Source organism: Leopardus geoffroyi, chromosome D4, assembly GCF_018350155.1.
Source record: "Leopardus geoffroyi isolate Oge1 chromosome D4, O.geoffroyi_Oge1_pat1.0, whole genome shotgun sequence".
Lineage (NCBI taxonomy): Eukaryota > Metazoa > Chordata > Mammalia > Carnivora > Felidae > Leopardus > Leopardus geoffroyi.
This window is the reverse complement of record NC_059342.1, coordinates 74,453,782-74,473,276: the sequence shown is the minus strand read 5'-3', so window position 1 is coordinate 74,473,276 and position 19,495 is coordinate 74,453,782. Positions and strand designations below refer to the sequence as shown.

At 56.2% G+C, this 19,495-nt stretch overlaps 1 protein-coding gene and 1 long non-coding RNA gene across 12 annotated transcripts in view; one reads left to right on the top strand and one right to left on the bottom strand.

Annotated features, from left to right (window-relative positions):
- Positions 1-19,495, bottom strand: part of COL27A1 (collagen type XXVII alpha 1 chain) — a 141,557-nt gene that overhangs the window by 5,502 nt on the left and 116,560 nt on the right. For 4 of the 9 annotated variants that reach the window (XM_045469584.1, XM_045469588.1, XM_045469582.1 and 1 more), the window contains 21 exons: positions 18,899-18,952; positions 15,439-15,495; positions 15,194-15,247; positions 14,613-14,666; positions 14,296-14,349; positions 13,592-13,645; positions 13,170-13,277; positions 12,593-12,700; positions 11,615-11,722; positions 7,867-7,920; positions 7,394-7,456; positions 6,953-7,006; positions 6,775-6,810; positions 6,637-6,654; positions 6,505-6,534; positions 6,371-6,406; positions 6,057-6,083; positions 3,651-3,716; positions 3,133-3,301; positions 2,114-2,223; positions 228-446 (listed from right to left, as the gene is read on the bottom strand). In XM_045469584.1, coding sequence (XP_045325540.1) covers positions 228-446; positions 2,114-2,223; positions 3,133-3,301; positions 3,651-3,716; positions 6,057-6,083; positions 6,371-6,406; positions 6,505-6,534; positions 6,637-6,654; positions 6,775-6,810; positions 6,953-7,006; positions 7,394-7,456; positions 7,867-7,920; positions 11,615-11,722; positions 12,593-12,700; positions 13,170-13,277; positions 13,592-13,645; positions 14,296-14,349; positions 14,613-14,666; positions 15,194-15,247; positions 15,439-15,495; positions 18,899-18,952 — 1,533 coding nt within the window. Of the gene's footprint in view, positions 1-227; positions 447-2,113; positions 2,224-3,132; positions 3,302-3,650; positions 3,717-6,056; positions 6,084-6,370; positions 6,407-6,504; positions 6,535-6,636; positions 6,655-6,774; positions 6,811-6,952; positions 7,007-7,393; positions 7,457-7,866; positions 7,921-11,614; positions 11,723-12,592; positions 12,701-13,169; positions 13,278-13,591; positions 13,646-14,295; positions 14,350-14,612; positions 14,667-15,193; positions 15,248-15,438; positions 15,496-18,898; positions 18,953-19,495 lie in introns of those variants that run through there. The other 5 variants (XM_045469583.1, XM_045469585.1, XM_045469586.1 and 2 more) reach the window with 5 other exon arrangements.
- Positions 271-19,488, top strand: LOC123593544. Of its 3 annotated transcripts, XR_006710376.1 has the most exons (6): positions 271-470; positions 948-1,075; positions 9,231-9,383; positions 12,742-12,896; positions 18,959-19,054; positions 19,221-19,488. It is a non-coding gene; the product is annotated as an uncharacterized LOC123593544 (long non-coding RNA). The 3 variants fall into 3 exon arrangements; XR_006710377.1 differs by having other exon boundaries at positions 272-470; positions 18,959-19,488; XR_006710375.1 differs by lacking the exons at positions 18,959-19,054; positions 19,221-19,488 and having other exon boundaries at positions 275-470; positions 12,742-13,162.

Sequence of the window (19,495 nt, the reverse complement as noted above, 5' to 3'; positions counted from 1 at the left end):
TCTCAGAAGTTTCCCAGAGATGATAGTGAATCAAAGGAATTTTTAAAAACTGTTGTAATAAAACTATTACGCAAAGATAAAAAGTTGTATGTATTTGCTCATTATGCTAATGCAATATACTGTATTACACTAACATACTAATGCAATGTGCTAACGTGTATGACGTTAATTGCTATGTATAATTTTATAATAATTGTTGCGAGTAATTTTATAATATAATTAACTACCTTGCAGCCATCCATGGACACTTCTGGCCTGAACTGACCACCTGCTTCAAAGATCTGCCCGTTCCACGCCCGGAAGCGCACAGCCCGCTTGGCTGGGGTCTGCCCCGTGCCCTCCTGCCACACGGTCATGTTAAGGCAGTGGATGGTGATGTGCTGTGTCACTTCAGAGCTTAGCAGGTGCAGAAAATTCATCTGGACCCGGCTGACAGCAAACTCGACCTGTGGCAGAAACACGGCAGTGAGGTAGGGTCAGGCCGGCTGCCCGAGGCTCTCAAATATCCTCACCTCTCTCTGGAAGGCGCACAGGGAAGCTCTTTCCTGGTGAGCCTTTCCCGGCTTTGCCCCCAGACGCGTGCCCACTGGAGACAGGGACATAGAGGTCTAGCGTGAGCCAGTCCACAGCCAAGGAGTAACAAGGACGGGAGAGAACCGAGGCCGCAGCTATGAGGGTTCCGGAGTCACCTGATCCCTCCCCCGTGGCATGGGTGTGGGAGGGGGTTTGTCTTTGGAGCTGAGCTGGGATCCTGAGGCCCAGAGAGGAAGAGGAAGTAGATCAAGAGGCTCTTGGAACAGGGGGAATATGAGAAGTGCCCTCCCCACCCTTTCTAAGTCCCAAGACCCCAGAAATGGCAGTCCCAACAACCAACAGGGACAGGATTTATGGCTTCGGTGGATGCAGCTTAAGCCCTGACCATTGGTTTTGTCTTTTTGTAACGCAAGTGCTGAGGAGCCCTAAGCCCCCACCCTGGACCCCAATAAAAGCAGAACCCCAGGCCCCTGCACACACGCCTCTCTCCACCAGCGACCTGGCTGTGCGCCCCCGTTGTGCTGTGGGATTTTCAGGTCCGGTAAGTAACAAACCTGTACTTTTTCAAAGTTTCTTAGTAGCGAAGGGCACCTTGCAATCATAATAAGAACCACAAGGGCTGGCCCAGCCGCAACGCTGGTTCTTTATAGGCTGAGACCGGCACAAAACGGTGGCCACTGTTCCTGGTGGGATGGCCAGTGCAGGGGCCATCTCTGGCCTCACCCCTCTGCTGGGCAGGTTTGAGGTGGGGGTTCCCAAACCCCAGACTCAGAGTCAGAGGGGAAAGAGTCTGGCTGGGGTGGGGGTGGGCACTGATGAGGCTACTGTGTTTCCTGCGTCTGGCACATGGTGGAGACCCGACAAGACCCGCTGACCAACTGGCCCACGTGCAGATTCTTAAACTCGGGGTCAGAGCCGGTCAGCACAGGGCAGCTCCTGGAGCTTCCTCGGGAGGCCTGATGGGATGGGATGCAGGGGTTCTCTGCCCCCACCCCTCCCCTGCAGGCCAATGGGCTCCTCCCACTGTAGCATGAGTCCTCCCATATGGAGGACTTGCTGACCCCGCAGACCCACAATCCACCGCAGGGTACCCCGGGCAGGGGGGGGTGGTGATGCCTCAGTGCCGCCACCTGTCCTGGTTTCTTGTTGAGCTGCCCTGAGCCACCTCGAATCCTCAGCCCAGAGACGGGCTCGTGGGAAGCAGGCACTGAGCATCCATGAAACGTGTGCACACACAGTTCAGGCAGCGCGTCCTCGGTGAGCATCACACGGACTTATTTTGTACTGACGGTTCGCGGCTCTCCAAGCCAGGCCAGCTGGGCCCACTATTGCTGTTTTTGGTATTAGGCAGAAAGTTCTACTTGAAGGAAACACCACTAACATCATCATACAACTCGAAAGGGTTTGGCCACCACAGATTTAGAAGGATTCGTCCCCAGTTTACAGAAGAGGAATCAGGCTCACAAACAGCCAGGCAGCAAGACAGCCGAGGCTCAGACCATAACTTGGGTGGGCTGGAGCCCTGGGCAGGGTAGGGGCAGAGAGGACCGGTCAGTGTCGGGGGGTGGGGGGAGCAGACCTTGGAGGCCGTGATGGGCTTGAGACACGTTTGTCCACCATGTGTGAAGTTGCAGGAAACTTCGATGGTGTCGGACGAGCAGCCAAGGTTTGGATCCACCCAGTAGGTACCTGCAGGCAGTGTGGACGGGGGATGGTATGTGTATGTGGGGAGGAGCCCGGGGCTTGGTTCTGCAGGTGGACGGCACCCCTGGTGACCCGCGGAGCCCCAGCGGGGCACGACGTCGGGGAAGGGAGCAGAAAAGGATTCCACGAGCCCTTGAGATGGGAACAAGGCCTCTGGGCAGAGCTCACAGCTGGCAGGGGCCCTGGAGGGGCCACAAGGCTGAGCCCTTGCCTCTGGTGCTCCTGGGAAGTGTCCACTTTACAGAGGGGACAGCTGAGGTTGAGAGAGGCGGAATCACTCGCCCAAGGGATTTAGGGATCATCTGGGTGAAGAGGCTCTTCCCCCAAGGCTTGCAGGGGGGAGGGGCGGGAATCAGGCCTCCACCCCAGCGGCTAGACACCTCTGCCGGCCCCCGGTTTCCCTTCCAAGGGAGCCGAAGGCCCCACAGCTGAAAGAGCAGGACAACCGGCCACTAATCTACCTTGTGGTCAGTGGAGAGAAGAGGTGTGGACGGGAAGGGGGGGGGATCCTGGCTCTCAGAGAATCCATGACAGCCCCCCCCCTCCCCAGTCCCCTGCCCTGTCCTCGCCCTTGGAGGCTTGTCCCGACAAGGCTCTTATCTCCTTGCACTGAAACGGTTGTCCCCAGCTTGCAGAACTGTGGGCTCTGAAAGGGTGCAAGCATTCCCCCACACCCCGGGAAGCACAAGGCCTGCCTTGTGGGGCTCAGTGACTGTTTGTCGAGCGGATAAACGACCACCCCAGGTGCCTGTCTCCCCAAGGACAGAATCTTGGTCCCAGTGAGCCAAGACTCCAACGCCCCATCTCCCCCAGCCCCTCCTGGAACTCCCCTGCCCGGCCCGCTCCACCCCGAGGGGCGGAAGCCTTGTCTTCAGACCCCACAGGCCCTCGTACCGTCCACCATCTTCTGCTCACAGTCCATGAGGTCTCGGCAGACCCGGGCAGGGTTCTCTTTGGTGCCCAGGGGCGTCTTAATGCTCTGGATGAGGTTGCTGAGGTAGTGTAAGGTTTTAAAGATCTCCCCTCCCTGGTCCAGCACCAGCCGGTCTGGATGGCTGTAACCCTGTCATGAGGAGAGACGGTGGTCACCGGCTCCTTGAGGTCCCGGCCCGGCCCGAGGTCTAAGCCTCTGCAGCCGCGAGTTCTTGCGCTTGGGAGATGATGCGGCTCCCCCCACTTAACAGGTAGGGAAACTGGGGGCCAGGGATGGCATGGGGGCTGCCCCAGAGTCTGGAAGCGTAAGGGGAGTGGAGGGCCAGCATCGACTCCCCCAGCCGCCAGCTCCAGCTCAGGGAACAAATAAGCTGTGGGACGCTCGGTGCGGGCCACATGGAGGCTGTTGACCACACACGAGCCATTCCTTCTGTCTCCCCCAGGAGGGGATCTCATGCAGGCAGGGGGCCCGGAGGTACCTCTGCTTTCAGTGCGCCATTTGTGTCCATCCACGTCTGGAAAGCTGCTCCAAGGTCATCTTGCTGCTGTGCAAAGAGGAGATGGGGTGTGCATCCTGTCCCCACTCCTGGCCCCAAGACCTCCCCAGACTCACCAAGAGGGAGACCCAGGGTCTGAGCACGAGCTCTCCCAGCCACCTTCCTGGGTGGTATCACGGCCAAGTCACCTGCCTTCTGTGGAACTCTCTGTCTTTCCTCCACTTGCAAACGGAGTCAGAGCTGACCCTTCCACTCCCTTTCTCCAGGCCTTCCCTAGCTCTCCATCACCCTCAGGATTAAGTACAAACTCCTCCACGTGGTTACAAGACCTGAGCTGAGTGTTGTGGTCTCTGGCCCAGCCTCTCTTCTCTTGGTCACACAAACTCTGTGCACCAGACGCACTCTTGTGTTCCCAAATCGCTAAGCACCATGCTCTATCTAGCCACGGGGCCTTTGCGCATGCTGTTCCCATCACCTGGATCATCCTTCTTACCCTCCAATGCTCCATCTGGCTATCTCCTAATCCAGTGGTTCTCAACTAGGGGCAGTGTTGCCCCCTGGGGGACATTTGGCTATATCTAGAGACATTCTTGGCTGTCACAACTGGAGGAGGGGTTGCTTCTGGCATCTAGCGGGTAGAGGCCAGGCACGCTGCTAAACACCCTAAAATCACTCGTAGCAAAGAATCATTTGTTCGTAAAGGCTGCAGTTGAGTAGCCCTGCCCTAGACTCATCCTACATGTCAGCTTCCTCGAGAAATCCTTCATCGGGCTCCCGCCCCCAGGCTGGGTGCGGTTCCTTTCTCTGTGTGTCGGCAGTGCCTGTGTTTCTCCTCTGGCTTGTGCTGTAGCTGTCAACCACACACCTGTGCCTCCAACCCTAGCACTGGACTTTCCAGAAGCACAGCAGCGGTCTTGCCGTGAGAACAGTGACAGGGAGAGCAGGACCGAGAGCAAAGCCCGAGAGGTCCAGAGCCCGGACTCTACAGGTATTTCTCAAGTTCACATCTCAGCCTTGCTGCTTGCTAACTGCATGATCTGGGCAGGTTGCTTAACATCTCTCTGCATCAGGACCCTGAGAATGGGCATGATTATAAAACTCTCAGAACCTTGAGAGGAAATCAGTGAGCTAATCCGTGAAAAGCACATCTAACGGTGTCTGCCTATCACAAACACTCAATATATCAGCTCTTATGCAAAAAAAATTCAAATTGCTTGAATTTTCCATTTTTAGAGGGAAAGAGTTCCACCCCCCCCCCCAAATCTCTTCACTTTCCCCTAGCTGTCTGGCTTCATTAGAGAAGAGAAGGGTTGGGGTCGGTGTAGAGCGAGAGGTCAGAGCCATCAGTTTATTTTGGTGGATGACGCTGGGGGGACGGACAGTGAGATGCTGAGAGATGAGAAGAGCAGAGCTCCGAGGGGCCTAGTGGCACGAGGGCTCCTGTTCCGTTCAGCCCTCCCCCTCAGCCATTCCCGGGGACACCGTCAGGGCCTGACTGTCACAGTCAGCCAGCACAGTGGTAACACGGGGAGGGACTCCTCGGAGGCCTTGGATCAACACCAATGGCCAATGATTTCATCAATCACGCTTATGTAACGAAGCCTCCCTAAGACCCCAAAGGGATGGCACTCAGAGACCTTGACTTCTGGGGAGAGTGGCCACCCGGAGAGGGCACGCGAGTCTGAGCCTCTGTCTCATGCCTTGCCCTGTGCCTGTCTTCTGTCTGGCTATTCCCGAGTGATTTCCTTTTATAATAAACCGGTCATCTAGTAAGTGAAACGTTTCTCTGCTCTGTGAGCTGCTGTAGCAAATTAACTGACCCCAATGAGGGGCATGGGGACCTCCGCTTTATAGCCAGTTGGTAGAAGCACAGGTGACAACCAGGCATCTGAGGCGGGCAGGATGGGGGATGGGTCCCGTACGACCGAGAACCGGTGGGGTCTAATGCTTTCTCCCGATACACAGTGTCAGAATGGAGTTGAACTGTAGGGTACTCGGCTGGTGTCCCAGAATTGCTCCTGGGTATGGGAAATGGCCACCCTGGGTCAAGCTTGAATTGATATCAGAACCTGTTTAGATCCTCGGCAGTCAGCTGATCTGTACTGAGCACACTAACAGGATCAGGACCAGGGGCCTGGCCGCTGGAGTGTCCCCCTGGGTTCCCAGTCAGGGGCACATCCTGGCTAACACATCAACTCCCCACCCTCTGGCCTCTTTCTGCTGCTTTAGGGTCCAGGGTCCGGTGTGGGGGGACAAAACCACGTGGGCCTCCCTGGGCCTAGCTTAGGGTTCTAGCCATTGTGACCAGAACGAGGTCAGCTGCCAACCATCCCCCCACCCTCCCAGGCCTTACCCCAAGGAGGCCAAAGAGAACATTCTCCAACTTACAAAGTGGATAGGGCTCCCTGGAGGACCCTGAAAAGGAAGAGCCTCAGTCAGTATTTGGTGGGGTCTGGGTGCTGGAGTCCGCAGGGGCTGTCAGGAGCCTGGAGGGGCCACCCAGGCACAGGGGACACGCAGAGCTGGTCTCTGCTCTTCTGGAGGCAGAGTTTGTGCTCCATAGTCTCCTGGAATTCTGTGGAAGCTTGTGAGCCCTGCAGGGTCAGGGCAAAGACAGGCACCTGCCAGCAAAGCCTTGGGCCTCATTCAAAGGAGCTCTGCCACCTGCCCTGGAGTTCAAGGGCACCGAGCATGATACCTACCGGTGGGCCGGGCCGGCCTCTGGGACCAGGAGGACCCTGGAGGGAAAGAAGAACAGTGAGGACTGGGTCAAAGGCCCTCCATCTTCCCCACCCCAGGCCTCCTCAAGTGGACCTGAGACCCAGGACAGTCGTACCTCCAGCACAGACGGGTACGGATGGGATGACTGAGGTCCAAAGGGAAAGAAGGTGCCTGAGGACTTCAGTGGTCATCACCACCCCCACACCCCATCCCCATCCCACCAGCCCTCATACCCCAGCCCACTCACCCTCGGACCTTGCAGTCCCTGGAGGAGGACAGAAGCAGAGAGAGACAGTTAGGGGATAGGGCTGAGCTGTGCCCCTGCCCTTGTCCCCCACCCCACCCCTACCCACTGGAGTGCTGCCCCCTGCAGCCATCGACTCACCAAGTCCCCTCGGCTGCCTTTGTCGCCCTTTGGACCCTGCAATAAATCATGGCCCAGTAAGAGAGGACTCAGAGGGGAAGTTCTATTTCCAAGATGGGGAAACTGAGGCTCAGACTGGCCCTGGGTCACAGAGACAAGCTTGCCTCAGCAGTCTTTCTGGTCAGCCCCCTACACGTACCGGGCGTCCTGAAGGTCCCAGGATTCCGAGGGGGCCAATGATGCCTTCCTTCCCCTAAAGGAGAGAGAAAGGCTTGTGTGTTCCCCTCCTAGGGCCTGGGGAACTGAGTCACAGGGACAGGAGAGTGGACGGCAGCCTGAGTGTCCCATGGGGATGGAAGGGAGACTTCCTCAAACAGGGGCCAGACCACGCACCTCCGGGGCCCCTCCTGTGTGCCTTGGGGTGGGCTGCGAAGAGTGGGGGGAGGGGAGCAGGTACAAGGGGGAGGCGGCAGCCCAGCTGGGCAGGAAGGGCACAGGCAAGGGGATAGAAGGCTGCGGGCAGAGGGGGCTCGAGTCTGAAGGAGAAGGAGGAATAAGGCCTGTATCCACCCAGCGGATGGCTGGCCAGCCTTTGGCCTGGGTGACTGTCCCCACTAGGACAGACAAGGAGAGGACTCACCATCAAGCCGGGGGACCCCCGAGGGCCCTGGATGCCTTTCAAGCCGATGTCTCCGGGAGGGCCCTGTGGGAGGCAGAAGAAAGGCTGTCTGTGTCTGGGTGGCTTGACAATTACTAAGCAGGTAGCAGCGTGCTGGCTCTGTGCTTATATAGTGTAAGCCTCTGTTCTTAACCATTTCAACGACCCTCTATGGTTATCACACCCATTTTATAGATGGCAAAACTGAGAATTGGAGATCCAAAGTAACTTGCCTAAGGCACAGAGCAGATAAACTGGGGAGCTGCGCTTAGAACCCAGGTCTGCTGGAATGTGAGTTCTGGGGAACGAGGGTATCCGTGCTCGATTCTCGCTCTTTTCCGGCCCACCACTGTACGTGCTTATGAAAAACTTGTTGCAAAAGTAAATGGATAAGTGGGCAAACTAGGTAGATGGATGGGACCCCAACAGGAACGATATGGAGTAGGAATCTGTACCTTGGGTCCAAAGAGGCCGGCCATTCCTGGGAAGCCCATCTCGCCAGAGTCGCCCTGTGCGGGGAGCAGAATGAGATGGGGTGAGTGGGGCCAGGACAAGGATGCCCAGCCAACCACCCAGGACCTCTGGGCCTGCCTTCTCCCAGGGACATCAGCGGCTCCACCTTGGTGAAGGTGAAGAGCTCACACACTGGACACTGTATGCCCTCTGTCGGGTGAGAATGCTCTAGAACGCTTAGGTTCTCCCGTCCCAGGTCTTCAAGGAAGAGGATGATAGGACCCACAGGCTCTTCCCCACCCATCCCAAAGGCTCTCCCAAGGACTGCGTCCCTCAGAATAACCATTAGCTGTGGGCCTGCAAGGTGCCAGGTGCTTTGCATTCCTGCATCGGCCCAGGGGGCCACAGTGTGCCCTGTTCACAGATGAGAAAGCCGAGGCTCAGAGAGAGCAGGGACTTGCTCATATTCACCCAGATGCCATTGTGGGGAGCGATGGGGTGTGAACGATTCTGGAGGCCGGGATTATACCGTAGGTGCGTGCTTAACTTTTAAAGAAAGCGCCCAGCTGTTTTCCAAAGTGGTTGCACCATTTTAACATTCCTGTTAGCGGAGTAGGAGAGTTCCAGGTGCCCCACACCCTTGCCAACACTTGGTGTGCTCAGCCTTTGAAAATTGTTACCATTCCAACAGGTGCGCAATGGCACCTCATTGTGGTTTTAATGAGCATTTGCCTAAAGACTAGCGATGCTGATCTTTTCATGGGCTTATCTGCCATCCGTCCGTCTTCTCTGAAGCATCTAAGTCTTTTGCCTCATTTCTTTATTGGGCTGCTCCTTTTCTTATTAATGAGCTTTGAGAGTTCTTTACATATCTTAGATACAAACCCTTTACTAGATATATGATTTGTACTTCCTTCCATATTGATAAAGCCCACTTTATCAATTTTTTTTAATGGGTCATGATTTTGCTGTCATATCTAAGAAATCTTTGTATAACCCATGGTCTCAAAGATTTTCTTCTACCCTTTCTTCTAAAAGTTTTACAGTTTTAGGTGTATGATGGATGTGCAGTTAATTTCTGTACAGGGTATAAAGTATCCAATTGTCCCGGTACCATTTGCTGGAAAAGACTGTTCTGTATCCACTGAATCGTTTTTGCAACTTTGTCAAAAACCAGTTATCCATACACGTGTGTGACTACACGTGTGGATTCTCTATGCTGTTCCTTTGATCTGTTATCAAGATCAAAGAAAGTGATTGATTTCTGTGATTACTTGATTTTTCTTTCTTGATTACTGTAGCTTGGAATCAAATACTACAAGTCCTCCAACTCGCCCATTTCTTCAAGTTGCTTTGTTTCTTCCAGATCCTTCACATTTCCAAGCGAATGTTAGACTCAGCTTCTTATTTTCCACAAGGAAGCCTTGATGGGATTTTGATTGGGATTGCGTTGAATCCAGATACCAACTGGAGGAAAACTGACATCTTAACGATATTGCGCCTTTGACCAGCGAACACAGTAAGTTCCTCCATTTAGTTAGGTCTTCCTCAATTTATTTCAGAAATGCTTTGCAGTTTTTCAGCCCACGTGTCTTGTATACCTCTTGTCACATGTGTCTCTAAGTATTTCCTATTTCTTCTGCTATTATAAACAGTATTGCTTTTAGATTTCAAGTTCTGATCATGGCTAGTGCATAGAGATTCAGTTCATTTTTTTTAACAGTTTATTTATTTTTGAGAGACAGAACCTGAGTGGGGGAGGGGCAGAAAGAAACAGAGACACTGAATCCAAAGCAAGCTTCAGGCTCTCAGCTGTCAGCACAGAGCCTGATGCAGGGCTTGAACTCATGGACCATGAGATCATGACCTGAGCCGAAGTCGGACGCTTAACCCACCGAGCCACCCAGGCGCCCCGAGATTTAGTTCATGTGTGCATATTGAGCTGGCGTCCAGCCATCTTGCTATACTCACTTGTCCTAGTAGCTTTCCTGTAGATTCCACTGGATTTTTTTTTATTTTTAATTTTTTTTAATGTTTATTCACTTTTGAGAGAGAGAGAGAGAACAAGCACAAGCAGGGGAGGGGCAGAGAGAGAGAGAGAGAGCGGGACTCAGAACCCTAAGCAGGCTCCAAGCTCTGAGCTGTCAGCACAGAGCCCAAGGCGGGGCTTGAACTCATGAACCATAAGATCATGACCTGAGCCGAAGTCAGATGCCTAACTGACTGAGCCACCCAGGTGCCCCTCCACCGGATTTTCTATATAGATAATCATTTTATCTACAAATAAAAAGATTCACCTCTTCCTTTTTGACATGAATGCTTTTTATTTATTTTTTTATTCCTTATGGCATCGGCTAGAGCTGCCAGTACAATATTGAATAGAAGTAGTGAGAATAGGGGTGCCTGGGTGGCTCAGCTGGGTAAGCGTCTGACTCTTGATCTCGGCTCAGGTCATGATCTTACGATTTGTGAGTTCGAGCCCTGCATCGGGCTCTGTGCTGACAGTGTGGAGCCTGCTTGGGATTCTGTCTCCTTCTCTCTCTGCCCCTCCCCAGCACACACACGCCCATGTTCTCTCTCTCTCTCTCTCTCTCTCTCTCAAAATAAATAAATAAAATAAACTTCGAAGTAGTGAGAACAAATATCTTTGACTCTTTTCTGCCTCTTGGGGAAAAAATTCAGTCAATCATTCTTTTTTTTTTTTAATTTTTTTAATTTTTTTAATTTTTTAATGTTTGTTTATTTTTGAGAGACAGAGACAGAGTGTGAGCAGGCAAGGGGCAGAGAGAGAGGGAGACACAGAATCCGAAGCAGGCTCCAGTCCCTGACCTGTCAGCACAGAGCCCGATGCAGGGCTCGAACCCACGAGCCACGAGATCATGACCTGAGCCGAAGTCGGACGCTCAAACCACTGAGCCACCTCATTTGGTCTTGATGTACTACCCTTTTTATATGTTCTTAGATTGGTATTTCTAAAATTGTATTGAAAACTTTTGTATTCCTATTTATGAGATATATTGGTCTGTAATTTTCTTGCAATGTCTCTGTCCGGCTTTCACATCAGGGTAATGTCAGTTTCATAGACTGTGTTGGGAATTAGTGCCCCCCCTCCCCTTCAATTTTCTGGAAAAGTTTATGAAGAATCAGTAGTACTTCTTCCATAAACTTTTACTAGAATTCTCCACTGTAGTCATCTGAGCCCAGAGTTTTCCTTGTGAGATGCTTTTTAAATCACAGAATGAGCTTCTTAGATAGATACAAGGCTACTTCAGGTTCAGGTGGCGATCCACATCTCGAAGGGACCACTGAGATCTCATTTCTTTTTAAAAAAAAAATTTTTTTTAATGTTTATTTTTATTTTTGAGAGAGACAGAGACAGAATGTGAGTGGGTTAGGGGCAGAGAGAGAGGGAGGCACAGAATCCAAAGCAGGCTCCAGGCTCTGAGCTGTCAGCACAGAGCCCGACGCGGGGCTCAAAATCACGAGCTGTGAGATCATGACCTGAGCCGAAGTCGGATGCTCAACCAACTGAGCCACCCAGGCGCCCCTCAGATCTCATTTCTGAGCCTCCTCCCTCCTGCCACCCTGCTCAGGCAAGGCAGACGAGTATCTGGTGCCCAGAGAGGCCGTTGCTCTGCCCTTGTCACAGAGCAGGAGGGAGGCTTCTGGGCCTGTGCGTGCATGTGTGAACGTGAGTATTTGTGTGCATGTGTGTGTGAGAACATCTGTATTCCCCGGGGGCTCACTCACCGGCTGGCCTTTGGATCCAGGCTCCCCCTGGTTCCCAGGAAGCCCGGTTCCACCTGCTGTCCCTCGTTTGCCAGACGGGCCCAGCTGCCCAGGCAATCCACTTTCACCCTTAAAAAAAAAAAAACAACCCAAAATATCAAAATGACCAAAGGGGGACATGGTTCTAGGGGAGGGGCAGGGAGATCCAAGACAGTGATTCCACAGGGTCAGCCGACATCTCGGGATTCTTGGGCTCAGATACAGGCCTGGTGGGGGCTCAGAATTTCAGCCTCCTTGAGAGGACAGCCTCTTTTCCTTACCGTGGCATTCAAGCTCCAACTTCCCCTCCACTCCCCACCCTGCCTCTCCTCGACACTGTTTCCTCCCAGCAGACCACGAAGTTCCCAGCTCCGCACCCCTGCTCCAGCCGTTCCTCCCCTTCTCGCCTCATTTAAACCCTCCCTGGGCCAAGGCCACCTCTCCCTCTGCCTGCTGTTCCCGCAGAAGGTTCCAGCCTCTCCCCAACTAAACCTCGAGCTTGGGGAGGGCAGGAGGAGCCATGTCTGACTCATCCATCTCAGTCTCTCCTTCTGTGTCTAGTCCTGGGCTCAGACCGACTCAGGACTGCCTCCCCACCGCTCAGGGAAGCTTTCTAAAAAGAAGCCTGTTAGAAGGGGGTCCTGGCTGGGAGCACTACCTTGCCTTTGTTCCACGAAGGCCCACAAGAGGGCGCCCAAGGACAGCTTAGTAACCAGTTTGCCTGTTTTATTAAGGCCTGGAGGGTGCCTTCTAGAATTATTAGCTACCTGGATACACTTTCCTGTAAGTCAGGTTCAAGTCTGGGGCAGGGACCCCTGAGAAATGTCAGCGACATGAACTCCATTTTCACATGGGCCGTGGGACATGGGTGCCCATAATGACACTGCTTAGTGTCATTATGGTTAGTACCAAGGCTGAAAGGGTGCCAGGGGTGGGTAAGTGTATTAACAAGAGTCTGACCTTGAATCCTGGGGGCCCCTGTGCTCCAGGCAAGCCGGCCACACCTGGGTTTCCTCTCTTCCCTGCAGGGCCCATGGGGCCAGGGTCCCCATCATCTCCCTGCTCCCCCTGTAAAGAAAGATGGCAAAAGAGGATCTCTTGTGTTTCAGGAAATAGGCAGCCAAGGAGGCAGAATGACTCCAAAGTCCCGGTGAACTCTGGGTGGACCTGGAAGGGGGAGGTCAGACTCCACGGGGGAGGTCATCCTGCCTGTGTGTGTGAGGACAGCTGGACCAGTGAAACACCAGGAGCTGCGCATTTGCAGGTAGGGAGGAGGAGGGACCTTAAAGGCAGAAGTTCCCTGCACTGGATGGGGCAGGACCTTCTGGGTGCAAACATGGACAGTCAGAAGGGCCACATTCCCAGGTCCCAAGGACTGAGGCCATTGCCCATGCAGGAAACTTCTGGATATGTTGGTTCTGCCCCATGCAAGTTTCCAAACCTGCTTCTCCTGGCCCATGGCCTGTGGCAGAACCCCACCCCCCACCCCACCCCGCCCCCAACACACACAAGACACCATCTGTTAACCCCTGCTCACCTGCTGTCCTGCTTGACCATCCCGGCCAGGAAACCCATCTGGTCCAGCCATACCCTCGGGGCCCTGTCTCCCCACCACGCCCCGAGGCCCTGGCAGCCCCTGCAGGCCCTGGAGGTATAAAAGAAGCTGGTGATGGGGTGCCTGGGGGGCTCAGTTGGTTGAATGTCTGACTTCAACTCAGGTCATGATCTCGTGGATTGTGGGTTCAGGCCCCGCATCGGGCTCTGTGCTGACAGCTCAGAGCCTGGGGCCTGCTTTGGATTCTGTGGCTCCCTCTCTCTCTTCGCCCCTCCCCTGCTCATGTGCTTTCTCTCTCTCTCTCTCTCTCTCAAAAATAAACATTAAAAAAAAAAGCTGGGGAGGGCTTCTGGGGAGGGCTGGGAGGCAGGCGGGAGAGAACCGGCCGTGCAGGGGTCACTCACCTGAATCCCCCTTCGTCCAGGTGCCCCTGCCTTGCCTTGCTTTCCCTTTGGTCCCTGAAAAATCAAGGGGCACATGATGGAAGATGCCTGAACGAGGACAGACCCCTAGGAGTTCTGGGACAGGTGCTGAGAGGATTATGGGGCCCCTGTGTGGCCCGTCCCTCTACCTCTTGGGCAGCATCTGAATCTGCACATGGGCCCAAGAGCCCCGGCCTGGAAGCCCAGGGGCAGGCTGGCCTTGGAACCTGCCAGTGCTGTCACTGCCCCTGCTCTGGGCCCTGGGCCCCCTCTGACTCCCCTTGCTACAGAGGCTCTAGGTACAGCAATTTCCTAGTGGGAACCTGAGCCCGGGAGCTCCTTTGATCCTCAGAGTGTGGCTATATCCCTGTGGCCTGGGACAGTGGTGGGGGGTGGGGGGGCAGGGGAGGTTGAGGGCATTCAGACAGCACCGGCCCGACAACCTCAGTGCCTCAATGGAGGCAGACGTAAGGGCTCTGGGTACAAGACAGGAAAGTCCCCCTTCTGGAGGCCCCGCATACTGGGCTGGTAATCCCCCCCACCCCCACCCCTCAGGCCCTTTGAAGCAAAGAGATCCTGACCTGAAGCACCCTGCAGGGCGCCAACCAGCCCAGCCTCCCACGTGCTCTGTGCCTGGGCCAGTGTCTGCCCCTCCCAGCCTCCCTTGTGGACGTCAGCCCTCTCACCTCTTCCCCTTTCGATCCTTTGGGTCCTGGACGTCCCCGGGGTCCCGGATGCCCCTGCAAACCAAGGTGAGATGATGCAAAGCAGCCCCAAGATTCCCCCCTGGGGAGGGCAGTAGCCAGTGTCCGCCTGGAGGGGGAGGGGTGGGAGGGGCTTGGGGGCGCCCCAAGCATCAGGGCAGGAGAAACCAGAGGGGACTGCCCCAGGCTATCCCACAGGGAGGATCCCTCTGTGCTTTAAAGGGGCCATTACTTCCCCCACTGCTGTCCACCCACCTCCGGGGGCGGGGGCCGGGTGGGGGACAGGAAGCACCACTCACTGGTAGGCCCTGCTGGCCTGGGTCTCCACGGACGCCTTGCACACCCTCCTGCCCCTGGAAGCCAAGGAGAGACCGGTGAGGGGGCCCATCCTGGCAGGGCTGGGGGCCGGGGCAACTTCCGGCCTGGAGGAGCCCCCGAGCGTTTACTCTTCCTATAGCCATGTGTCATCGTCCCCTCTCTGGGCTCGCTAATCTGCAAAGCCGTGGAATAATGACCCTGCCCGTGAGAGGAGGAGCCTGGTGGGGGGCCGGGTGCTCCCCCGGTGGCTTGTCTCCTGCTTCTGTCCACTGCTTCTGTTGGGAGAGCCGTTCCCGGCCACGGATGGGGAGACTGAGGCCCGGCGAGGAAAGGGGTCTCGGTCTCCCATCTCATCCTCTCCCTCCGACGGTCCCCCTGTCAGCATGAATTCTGGCCTGAGCCCTCTTTCAGGGGGTCTGTGCTTCAAGCGGGGCACTGATGGTGGGAGGGAGGGCTCGTCTCTTGGTGAGGGCTGTTCTCCCGCCAGGCGCCTGTGAGGGCTGAGGAATGTCCCTGCAGAACTCGCTGGATGCCGCCAGGGGGCAGGAGTTCTGATACTTACGGGGTATCCAGGGTCCCCTGGCTCCCCGCGGTCTCCTCGATCGCCTACGGGGCCCTGAATGACAAGGACGACAAAACATGAGCCACCAGGTGCAGGCGATGCAGACCTGGGTCTGGGTCTCACTGGCCACCGGCTCTCAAGCTGGCAGCAGCCTCACCCCTGCCAACCTCCCCTCCCCCTCCCCACAGCAAGAAGCTAGGGCTCCACCTGGGCCGGGGGTCCAGGGGACAGGAAGGGGGACTTACCCGGTCTCCAGGTGGCCCAGGGGGCCCCTCGGCCTTGCCATCCTCGCCCTGCTCCCCCTGTGGACACAACGGGCTTTAAGACACACTTCCCGCTCCTGGTGAATTTGGGGAGTTCTAGATACTCCACACAGCGTGGAAAGGGCCTTCGTCAGAGATGAAGTCCAGCCTACTTAGGGTTACAGATGGGGAGACTGAGGCCAGAGAGGGAAAGGGCAGACCTGGGCGTGCAACCAGGATCGTGGAACACAGCACAGTGCTCTTTACGGTCTGCCCCGCTGGGCACCACGAGCAGGAGCCCTCAGGCTGTCAGACCCAGGTAGCTCGGAGCAGAGACCTGGGTCATGCCCAGCTTTGCACAGGCCCAGCTGCTCAGACCCTCAACAGGTCCCTTCCCATCTCGGAGTTCTTCGTCTCAGCTGGGGAATGGGGGCGAGGTAGGGTGAAGGGACAATGGTGATACCGAGGAGTTCCAGGAAATGACACGAGAAGGCCCCGTGTGGTGCTCCTCAGGGAGTGACAATAGTTCCAACCGCTGGCAGCCAAGGGCACTGCCACCGGCCAGACACAGACACTGGCTGCATACTTCCAACAACCCTATGCAGCAGGTGATATTATTCTTCCCATTTTACAGCTGAGGACACTGAGGCACAGAGAGGCGGTGTGGGCTGCTCCATTGTTCAGCCCCGAATAAGAATCCCTTTCTCCAGCCTTTGCTGGAATGAAGTGGCCAGAAAACCCCAGAGCAGGCCGGGGACTGCCCCACATTGCACTCGGCCGTGGGCCAATTTGGGGGTCTTGTCCATCAGACAGATTCCTATCTGCAGACAGCACAGGGAAGCCTTGCAGTGTTGCTCTGAGGACCCCGTGAGGGAAGCTCGGGACTGCCCACACAGTAGGGCCTCAGATGGCCAGGCAACTGGGCGTTGCTGACAATAACAGCAGGGGCGATGTGTGGCATGGATTCAGTCGGATTGGAGAGATTGGGTTTCGAGGCCGTGGGGCCCTGGCAGGCCGCCCTGGGCCCTGGTCCACCCCCAAGACAGGAGGCTGGATGCCATGTGCTGGCTACAGGGAAGGCGTAAGCAGAACAGCGAGCGGCGGAACCTCGGGGCTCAGAATGTTCCAGCCCCAGACAACCGGTGCCACTCCCGTGGGGGTGCGTGCTGGGCAGGAGGCTCCAGCCAGGGCACCCCGGGCCCTCTCGATGTTGGCCGCGACTGAAGGGGAAGCCTGGGAGGCAGGAGAAGGAGCTGCCCCTGCAGCTGGAGCCTGTCCCCGGCCCAAATCAGTCCTGAGGGCTGGCAGCTGCAGTCCTTTGGCCCAGGGCCTCTGTGGCTCCTGTGGGCAGAGACTGAAGGCGGGAGGGACTTGGCCCGAGGCTTAGAACCAGCTGTACCCAAGGGGGTGGCCCAGGGAGTGGGGATTCCCTCTCTTCCCTGACCTCTCTCTGTGGCTTTTTGTCCCTAGTCTCAGTCCCACCGTGGAGGGGAGCAGCCGGACTGGGGTGCATTGGAGAGGGGGGCAGGGTCTGCCTAGTGCATTCTGTGTGCCCGACACTTTGTGAAGTGCTTCATAGATTCCATTCAGCACTCCTACACTGCTGTGACTACTGGCCCATTTTATGGAGGGGGAGCCTGAGGCCCAGGGAAAGAAGGGTCCTAGCCAAAGCCACACAGAAATCAAGGAGTGGTCTGACCCCAAAGCCAGCTGTGCAGATCTCCTCCGCTCCCCACCTGCCCCCCGCCCCGCCTTACATTGTGGCTCTAGTTCGGGGATGTGTTTTTAGCACCGGGAAGCTGGTGAAGCCCCCGTCTCCTTGTTCCCAGAGTCTCATCCCTAATCCCTCCAGACACCACCTTTGTAGACACATGCCCCACAGGGAATTCAAGAGTTGAACGATGTATCAGCTCATCTAAATGCCTGCTTCCGAAAGCCAAGGATGCACAGCCTGGCATCAGACAGTCTGCATCCTAGTCCTGCCACCTTTCCACCGGTCCTGACCTAGTCCTTGAGCATCGTGAAGACTCAGTTTCTCCATCTGTCACGTGGGACACTGACACCTCCAGGTGGGGGTTGTGGCGGGGACTGTGGAGACATCCTGGGCAAGAGTTTTGCACACGGCCGTTGTGTTTTGGGGTCTCCCTTGCGAACCTGTTCCCACTCCTCCCAGCACCCTCCAGCTTGTGCGTGGCTCTTCACTCTCGTGCCTATTTTTACTCCTGAGCCCTTTAGGGGCCGAGAACACACCACATAATCATTTGAAATCCCTAAGTCCCTGTTAGATAGCCAAATGAATGAGAGAACTCATACAATACCTTATACATAAGAAAGTGCCTCTGGCTGCCATCTATGTGATGTCCTGCTTCGCCTCGCATTCCCGAGCTACCCACCCGCTTAACCGATGAGGCCGTCAAGGTTCAGGGAACCCTGGGGCCCCACCCAAGGCCCCGGCAGGCTCAGGGCGGATTGAGGGTTAGGATCCCATTCTCGGCAGCCACAGGAACTGGGTCTGGGGCTGAAGGTGGCTCAGGGGGAGCCTCTTGTTTCAGGGTCCGTCTTAACCCCTCCTGTGCCAGCCGTGGCAGACCGTGAGGGCCGAGGAGGGACACTTCCTGCGGCTTCCTGTGGCATGTTGGAGCCCACTGATTGCAGATCTCTTCTCCAAGCAGGAGGAAGGGGCCAGCTGGACAGCAAGCCAGGCCAGGGTGATTCACCAGGCAGCGGGATGTAGTTAGTGGGTAGCTGACTCGGCGAAAGAAAGGAGGGCTGGGGAGGCAGGGGGGCAAGGAGACAGCGGCAGGCCGCCTGCTAAGAGGCATTCCAGCCGAGCCATCAGGGGAGGAGGGAGGCAAGAGCAGGGGACTCGGATCTCAAAGGCCCGGGCCCGGGGCCATCTTGGTGCTGCCTTGGAACGTGACCTGGGACCAAGGCCTTGGCCCTCTGGCCCCATGTCCCCACCGGCACGGTGTGGCAGGGCACAGCCATCAGTAAGCTTTCTTCTACCTATTCCTGTCTTCTACCGAGGCTGGAGCCAAGGAGTGGGAAACAGACATGCCCTCCCTCTGCCTCAGTGCCTCCTTCCTGGCTGTGAAAGGCTGGCTTTGCTCTCTGTCCTAAGCCCTCTGCTGGCTCTCACCGGGTGATCTCGCTCCTAAGCAAGGCTTCAATCTTCACGTTCGCACAGATGACGGGATTGCAGTTCTGGTTGGTACCTGACTGGTGTCCGTTTCCCCTGCTTGACCGGAAGCCCCGGGGAAGGCAGGAGCTGTGTCTGGTTTTGTTCTGGTGCTGGGCACAGACCTGATACCCGGTACATCTGGGCTGAATGTAGGTCTAACGGCTCCCGGCCAGCCGTGGTACGAGCAGGGCTGAGCCGACCGTGAACCTCCGCGTGACCCCAACCACAGTGTCCCAGGGACTCACTAGAGGGAGCACCTGCTTCCCAGGACTGAGCACCCACCTTTTCGCCCTTTGGTCCAGGAGGTCCGAGGGGGCCCATGACGCCTTTGTGTCCCTGAAGGAAACAAGATGACAAGAGGTGAGAGCGCATGGGCGAGTGAGGACTTGAGAGGCACAGTGATGAAGGACAGGAACTCGGAAGTGAAGAATCTGGGCTGTAAGTTTGGGTCTCGGCTCTGCCCCACCTCGCCGTGTGATTCGGAGCAGGCCCTGTGCCTTTCTGGGGCCTGGCCTCCCAGACAAGCCATGTTGGCCCCCGGCACACCTCTAAGAGGGGTGCCAGCGCGGATGCAGAACTGGGTTAAGACCCTTCCCTTCCGCAGACAGCAGGTGCGACGCCCAGACAGGGAGCGAACGTGGCACCCGCCATGGGAAGGAAGGACTCAGTGAAGGCACTCAGAGGGGGACGGCGCTTCTGGCTGCCCACCCCCGCCCAGCCCACCAGCGGCCTCTGACCCCCACGCTGCTCTGTGGGCACAGGGACCTTCAGTGGCCCGAGGGCCACCCGCAGCAGGGAGGTGGTAGGGGCTGAGGCCGAGGCACTCCTGGGTCCCTGCCTGTAGGACAGAATTCCAGAAGGGGGTAGGTGAGATTTTCT